Below are 8,005 nucleotides of genomic sequence, written 5' to 3' on the forward strand. Positions count from 1 at the left end.
CAATTAACAACACAAAACAATGACAAATATTGTCCAGAAACCCCATTTAGCATAAAAACTGTCAGGCAACAACAGGGTGTTGACTTGACTATGACTTGCCCCAAACTACATGTGATTATCATAAAGTGGGCATGTCTGTAAAGGGGAGACTCGTGGGTACCCAGAGAACCCATTTTCATTCACATATCTTGAGGTCAGAGGTCAAGGGACCCCTTTGAAAATGGCCATGACAGTTTTTCCTCGGCAAAATTTAGTGTATGTTCGGAGCGTTATTTAGCCTTCTTCCCAACAGGCTAGTATGACATGGTTGGTTAGTTTCTAAAACTGAGCCGCTACTATCTAAAAATCGCGTTAATGTGTTATTGCGTTAACTTTGACAGCCCTAACTAAAACACAACGACGACATAGAATATGACGTTGAGATTATGAGTCAAGATTTTGATTTATCCCTAAAGTTACAGCTGCATCACAACCTTATTTTTCAGGCCCTTTAAAATGTTCTCCCCTGACTGTGTCAGTCAATCAGCCAGCGTAGTAATGGACAGGAAAATGCCTGTTAAAAAAATAGTTCCTTCATGACAAGAAGCCGCTCTGTTGTGAATGATGTTAGAAATGTTGGTATGTAATCAAAAATGATCATGCATATACATACTACATCCTGTTTACATTTAGTTTTCCCATCTGAAATACTGTCAAACAAAATTACAAATTTATCGTTTTGCTTTTACTTGAATGATTTCCCCTTTTATATATATACATATTTTATGAGCATTATTGAAGGAACCTGTGACCAAAGATTTTCATTGCCAAAGACTGCTAAACTGGAATTGACAAACGACAAATAAAGAACTTTGAAATTCAAGTATTTTAACAAAGAACTGTTTCTCTTTAATATTTATTTAATCTGCAGGGGCAGAACAAATTATATTTGACATGCTGTATAAACACAGCACTGCTGATGCAACAACATGACAGATGTGGAGTACACAGATCTTATATATATATATATAAAAAAAAAACAGCTCTACACTGTGTACTGGAAGAACAGAAATTGCTTTCATTTGCATGAATTTGTTAAAGGGGAACTATGCCTATTTTCATAATTCATACATGTTATTCCTATAATGTAAGACAGTTTTCCTAAATCCAAAAGCTAGAGTGCTAAAACTCAAAATTGTTTCAAATATTCTCTGTCACAACTGACAATACAACAATAGAATAAAGTTAATTTGGGTATAAAAAACAAAACAAACTTGGGGTCCATAAATCTCCCATTCATCGTCTATGGAGCAGCTCCAGACTTGATGACATCACAAGTTTGATCTCTGGTTTCTGTCTTTCAGCGAGAGGAGCTCATGTTCACAAATATTGATTGAACTTTCCTAGGTCATGGAAATAACATATCGGAACTCCTAATTTAGGTGGTGCTCCCCTTTAAGAGCACCGTTTAGAGCAAACAGTACGACATTCCCACAAATAAACCTCCAGTTAAACTGAGTAATATGTTTCACCTGCTTTTCATATCAATCCATATCGATATACTAATTATATCACAAGATAAATGAAGTTCTGCTGATCTTAAAAAAAATCTTCACAATTGTGGCTGCAAGCAGAAACTCTTAATACAGAAATTATACAAAAATAAACTCATATTTTAAATCTTTTAAGTATAAATCCTGCAGTGTGGAATGTTATTCTCCAATTTTTATTTAAAGGAGCTAAATTTGAAATTCAGAGCATATCCATGATTGAAGGATTGCCTCCACACAGCTCTCAACATGGCGGTGACTGAGCCGGCGGCTAGCAGCTAACACTGCTAACAACGGCCCGGATACGACTCTGTCGGTCAGGATGGCGCTATCAGTTGTAACCGCCGTGTGAGCGCTATGCAGAGAGGCGGCCAGTTGGACGCTCACTGGGACGTGCACTAACATACACCCGCGGCCGGACACAGAGGGAGAGAGACTTCATTCTCTGCTCAGGTAGACATTACTCTATATATCTTTACATACACTGTTTTTTTGCTGCTATATTAATAATCGAATTTAGTACCTTTAATGGTAACACTTTATAATATCCATCATTATTAAATGGTAAATTGATATTTAATTAAACTTTGTTAAGTTGTTTTACTGTTAAGCAATGAAATGATAATTAATGTTTTACTAATTATTAGTAATGCTATAATTCCTGTTATTTTATCATTAGTTTTGTGTAATATGAATGAATTAGTTTATAAATTCTATATTGTATCATAGCTGATGAGAGACGATAACAATTACATTCTGATTACATTAGTAAAGTATTTATTATCAGTTTATTGTTGCACACAACATTTTATATAGTATATTAAATATTTGTTAGTGATTACCAAATGATTTATAAACCTTAAAGAAATAATTTGTAAAACATCTATAAAAATTACATAGATAGATGGACCGGGAACCAATATACACCATTGACAAAGTATCTATCTAAATAATGTTTATAGCTGCTTTACAAATTATTTATTAACTATTTAACAATGTATTATAATCATCAGTTTGCAAATTTATAATAGCCATCCAAATTATGTTTGTAGACGGTTTACAGACCAATTATTAACCATTAACAAATACTTATATGTAGAGTATATACAGTACAATGTTATGTGTGCAACAATAAACTGTTAAAATAACAAGTAAACATTAATTATAATTTTGTTGTTTGGTAACAGTAAAATAACTATAAACTAAGTTTAATTAACTATCAATTTACCATTTATAAATGATGGTTATTATAAACTGTAATATAATACTGCAAGATGTTTTATGACTTTAAAGTCTCGGAAATTGAAAACTGCGGTGAGCAATGTCAAGCAATCCTCTCTAACAGTATATCATTTCTTGCTTTCATAAATGATTTTTTAAATTGTGAAATGTATGTGTACTGTATAATAGTTTCTATCATGGAGGGATGTATACAGGTGAAGACAGAGGCTGGAGACAGGCCGTTATGTAAAAAACAGGTGACAGAGAGACAAGACTAGAAATCAGTGTAGAGTATTTACCCTGGTCCATTTGAGTTCCAAAACAACAGTGGTTTTGACATTTGTCTCAATTCGTCCCACTTCATTTGTTCAACAACACACCTTAAAACATTGACGTTCTCTTCATCGGAAAAAGCCAAGCAGGTGAGTCATGACTACCCGTGAAACGGACAGCAGCCTGCAGCGCTTCACTCTGGGTCCTGTTCAGAGGGGCGTTCCTCAGGTTTCGGCCTCTGGTGGTTCTGTGCAGGGCTGCAGAGAGGTCAGGATGTGTTCCAGCGTCCACTGCTCCTCGCGCAAGGCGTGCTCCTCCAGGGTGAACTGACCCTGCTTGGTCCGGATCAGCTCCTTCACGTGAGCGCACGATGACAGAGCTGCGGCACACACGAGGCACTGATTATTCTCACGGGGAAAACTGTTAGCATTTCTGATTGGTTAGATCACTTTATGGATTTTTTTTTTCCATAAACATGCTGATGAGGAAATTAAATCTCACTTTTTCCCAGGTCGTCCACCAAGCTTCGGACATAAAATCCACCGCCGCACTCGATATCTGTTATAGAAATAAAAACGGTTTGTTTGAATGTGCTATTTCACAAAATAGGAACAGCATGAAAATGACATCCAAAATGCTATTTTTGTGTGCTGACCCAGAGTGAAGAGAGGAGGCTTGAACTCTTGCAGGGTCAGGTTGTACACGGTGACTGGTCTGGCTGGTTTTGCCTCAACCTTGTGACCTTTCTTCAGCAGGACAGACAGACGCTGGCCGTCGATTTTCAGTGCAGAGTAGCTGAAGTGACAGAAAATCAAATAAATCACACCAATACTGAAGATGCCCGTTTTATCTGATTGAAAAGATGCTGCAGAGTTTATAAAATTGCATTCAACCATTTGATCATCACAGTGACACTGTAAATGCAGAAGTGTTACTCTTTCTCTCAATAAGAAATGTTGCAACTTGAAGTTGTTCCCCTGTATGAAGTGTAATGACCCCTGGCAGGAAATCTTCACACGGGAAGTGACAGTTGTACAATTGAGGGCTGAAGCACTGCCAGCGACCTCTAGAGGCTGCAAGGTTCACTGTCCCACAATAGAAAAACAGTAACATACTGATGATTTATCTAAAAAGACTTATTCCTGTCAGGTCTGTTAGGTTACCCTAACCCTAATTACTCCTATTAAAAACTAAGGCTTTCAAACGATTAAAATATTTAATCACAATTAATCGCATGATGGTCCATAGTTTAATTAGATTAATCGCACATGTTTTATCAGTTCAAAATGTACCTTAAAAGGGAGATTTGTCAAGTATTTAATACTCTTATCAACATGGGAGTGGGCAAATATGCTGCTTTATTCAAATGTATGTATATATTTATTATTGGAAATCAATTAACACAAAACAATGACAAATATTGTCCAGAAACCCTCACAGGTACTGCATTTAGCATAAAGAAATATGCTACATATGCAACATTTTCTCAGATTGGAGGTTTTACTCACAGTGGAGGAACTTGCATGATGTCACCAGTGAAAGCTTTCAGTTTCTCCTCAATGTCCAACTTAGTTATGTGTTCTGTGGGGGGAAAAAATCATACAAACATCAGCCTGTAAGACGAAAAAAAAACTGCAGAAAGAGAGGCATGCTGACAGGAATGAACCGTTCAGATGACATGATGTCATTTGTATTTCAATATTCACCAAAGTCTTTCTCCAGAGTCACACTGCCAGTGGCATCATGAGTATCGGTTGCTTTCCCCAGTTCCCCCACGGCAACGTATTTCTGAAAAACAAATACTATGTTACACATGCTGTCTTAGTGTATTAATGACCACTTATATATGGAACTGATGAAATCTGCAAATATTCATGCTGTTCATTCTAAAACACCAAATATTAAACTATAACGGGAACACGTGTTTCATTTGGTCAAAGCATGCACTGTCCTCTCAGTGAAATATACCTAAAACAACAACAAAAAGATTATGGTAGTAATTGAGACTATCAGTGTTGAGAACAAAGAATAACCTTCAGGTCTAACGATCAGAACAACCCAATGAACTGTGGAAGCCTCATACTAGAGACCTAGGGCATTCAGATCAGATTTCTGCAAGAATTGCATTTTTCGGCAATTAGATGGCGAGCACTTCTGTTGTGTAAACTGCTCAGAAAACCCCTTATTGTCAGTCGAGCTAAGAAAGCCATCCATCCTCTGAATGCTCTAGGTCTCTTGTTTGTGGCTGTAAAGTTTCATGAGGCTGTGATTATCCCAGAGGTCACCACCGGTCATTTTATACAGTGAGGTCAAGTTTTTAAAAAATGGTAATAATTATATTAATATAGCTCTTTATAGCTTTGTTGTATATATAAGTTTGCAAACAAACTCACCTTAGAACCAGCCAACATGGTACTGAGCATCTTTGTGCCATTCCCAACACCGACAACTGAAAGAAACAGAGACGATGTCAGCAAAGCTCTGCTAGCATCCTCTAGAGGTGACAATGTTCATCACAACCAACACAGACCAAACAGCATACTGAGGATTCTGCTCATTTTACAGCCTATCCAGTATCACCTTTTTACTAACATGTTTTGCACTGTGGAGCTGTGATGCTGAAAACTTGAATTTCCCTCAGGATCAATAAAGTTACTATCTATCTATCTATCTTATCTATCTACCACTCAGGTGCAATTTCAATTCATACTGTGCAATACTTTCAGGTGCAATTTCATTCCAAATCACTGTGCAATATCATATTTACACTTGTGCAATTGTGTTAATAGTCTGTTTATTGTCAATACTGTATATATTGTTCCTATTTTTATATTTCCTTCTATTTAAATTGTTCATATTTTATATGTCTGTCTACTTTTCTTTTGCACTGTGTTGTATCTTGCTTTTTGTTTTTACTGCTGCTTCTTGTTTCTGCATTATCCCCTTTGCTGCCGTACACTGCAAATTTCCCCACTGTGGGACTAATAAAGGAATATCTTATCTTATATTAATAAGCAAACCTACACCCTTGGAGAAATATCACTAGGTACATCACCAATAGATATTTTTGTTCGGGTGGAACTTTATTATCTGCTCCACTACAAAGCAGACAAGGCAGAAATGACAACAGAGGCACGTGGAGCACCATGTAAAGGACCAACCCTTTAACCTTTAACCTCTAACCTCTAACCTTACCTAACACCCCACTAGCAGCGCTGTCCAGCGTCCCTCCGTGACCCATCTTCAGGCTCTGCTTCTTCCTCTTTCTTGGGTTTGGGTTTTTCACCCCGGCTTCTGAAAGACACAAAAAAAACATTTCACTGTTAGCTTCAACACATGACAACAACAACAGACTTGTTTCCTGATTCCGACCGAGTTACCTTTGAGTAAAACTTCTTTGAGCGTGTTCAACACGTCCGCAGACGTCGGCCCTTGTTTCTTATATATCGCAAACAATCCGTTCAGAGACTGTAGTTTAGACAGAGAACTAGTTAGAGGAGCAGCAGTGGTACTGATGCTCGGTCCTGCCATGCTTGTTTCACTCTTCTTCTTCTACTGCTTCAGTCAAAACTGCGGCCGGTTAAGCCAGCCATTTTTGTAGTTCGCCATCTGCTGGTTTACTTCTTCTTCTTCTTTAGTGTTTATTGGCAAACCATCTTAGAGGTGCATTACCGCCACCTATTGGACTGGAGTGTGGAACAGGAGATTGGCAGGAAAATAAATAAAGAATTAAATAAATAATAATAATAATAATAATTTAATTCTCCCCATTATTCCTGTTGCCCTTAAGTAATTAATTAGAAGACTGTGTACTTTCTTAGATGTCTTTCCTAGCAGATTCCCCATTGTAATATTTCCATCATCTACTCCTGAGAGCAATTCCCTTCTTTCTTTGTCATATTTGTTGCCCTTTATAAGAATGTGCTAGACAGTTTACGGTTTATTACAGTGCGTGCATAGTCCAGTTGGGTGCTTGCCTATTCTATGGAGTGTTTGGTTTAATCCTGTCCTATTTTCAGACGGGTAATGACCATCTCTTCCCTTGGGCTCCCCAGCTCTGTGTTCCACCAGCTCCTACATGTTTCTGAATACTGTACAGATGTCTCCCTGTGTCACTTAAGTCCCAGTATTCTTGCCAGGTTTCGTGCATGTAGTCCTTATAGTTTTAACCTCTGCTTTACTTAATGTTATTTGTATGTCAATTAAGTGTTGTTTTAATGATTGTTTGGCCAATATATCTGCATTCTCATTTCCTTCCACCCCTATGTGTGCAGGAACCCAAAGGAAGGAGATATCCAATATCCTACAATGCAGTCCGAGAAGCACTTTGAAAATCTGCTGGTTTAATAAGTTAATATATAATAAAAAATAAAAGGCAATGTTCTATAACATGACATTGAATAATATTATGTCCCCTTTGATTATGTTTACCTGATTAAGTTTTTTTTTTGTTTTTTTATTGTGTTATAAAGTGATTACAAAACAAGTGAAGACATGTGCAGGGATATATATATATATAAAAAAAAGACCAAAATATATTATACAGAGAAAGACAAATAACAAAGTACAAAAACAAAACAAAACAAAAACAACACAAGGGGATAAAAGCAGATTGAAGAATGTGTGTGTGTGTGTGTGTGATGTAGATAATGGGTGTGTGTTTGGCATTGAATGAGGCTAGATGGTCATATATGATATATATATATATATATATAAAATCTTAAACACATATACTGTACACATGCACACATATCTACACACACACACATACAGATATCCTTCCTTTTATGTGTAGAGCATAGGGGGAACAAAAACAAAACAAAAAGAAAATAAATGAGTAATATATATATATATATATATATATATATATATAATACAGTATATATATTAATAATATGAATAATAATAAAGATGATGATGATGATGATGAAGTCATGATAATAATATCAATATCAATAACAATAATCAGAATCAGAATCAGA

The 8,005-nt window shown here is 36.4% G+C and overlaps 1 protein-coding gene across 1 annotated transcript; it reads right to left on the reverse strand.

The window, feature by feature from the left end:
- Window positions 1-865: 865 nt before the first annotated feature.
- trub1 (TruB pseudouridine (psi) synthase family member 1) lies at window positions 866-6,598 on the reverse strand. The gene is made up of 8 exons (XM_074619564.1): window positions 6,404-6,598; window positions 6,219-6,317; window positions 5,417-5,472; window positions 4,730-4,811; window positions 4,532-4,604; window positions 3,679-3,818; window positions 3,525-3,581; window positions 866-3,402 (listed from the first exon to the last, which is right to left on the reverse strand). Exons 1-8 carry the CDS (start codon window positions 6,552-6,554, stop codon window positions 3,248-3,250), a joined length of 813 nt encoding a protein of 270 aa, XP_074475665.1. The 5' UTR covers window positions 6,555-6,598; the 3' UTR covers window positions 866-3,247.
- Between the last annotated feature and the right edge of the window lie 1,407 nt (window positions 6,599-8,005).

Source organism: Sebastes fasciatus, chromosome 20, assembly GCF_043250625.1.
Source record: "Sebastes fasciatus isolate fSebFas1 chromosome 20, fSebFas1.pri, whole genome shotgun sequence".
In the NCBI taxonomy this organism is placed as follows: domain Eukaryota; kingdom Metazoa; phylum Chordata; class Actinopteri; order Perciformes; family Sebastidae; genus Sebastes; species Sebastes fasciatus.

Coding starts and splice junctions, on each gene's coding strand:
- trub1 (XM_074619564.1), bottom strand. CDS start 6,554: ATGGCAGGACCGAGCATCAGTACCACTGCTGCTCCTCTAACTAGTTCT. Junction 6,318..6,403: donor CAAAGAAGTTTTACTCAAAG/GTAACTCGGTCG, acceptor TGTGTCTTTCAG/AAGCCGGGGTGAAAAACCCA. Junction 5,473..6,218: donor CGCTGCTAGTGGGGTGTTAG/GTAAGGTTAGAG, acceptor TGTTTCTTTCAG/TTGTCGGTGTTGGGAATGGC.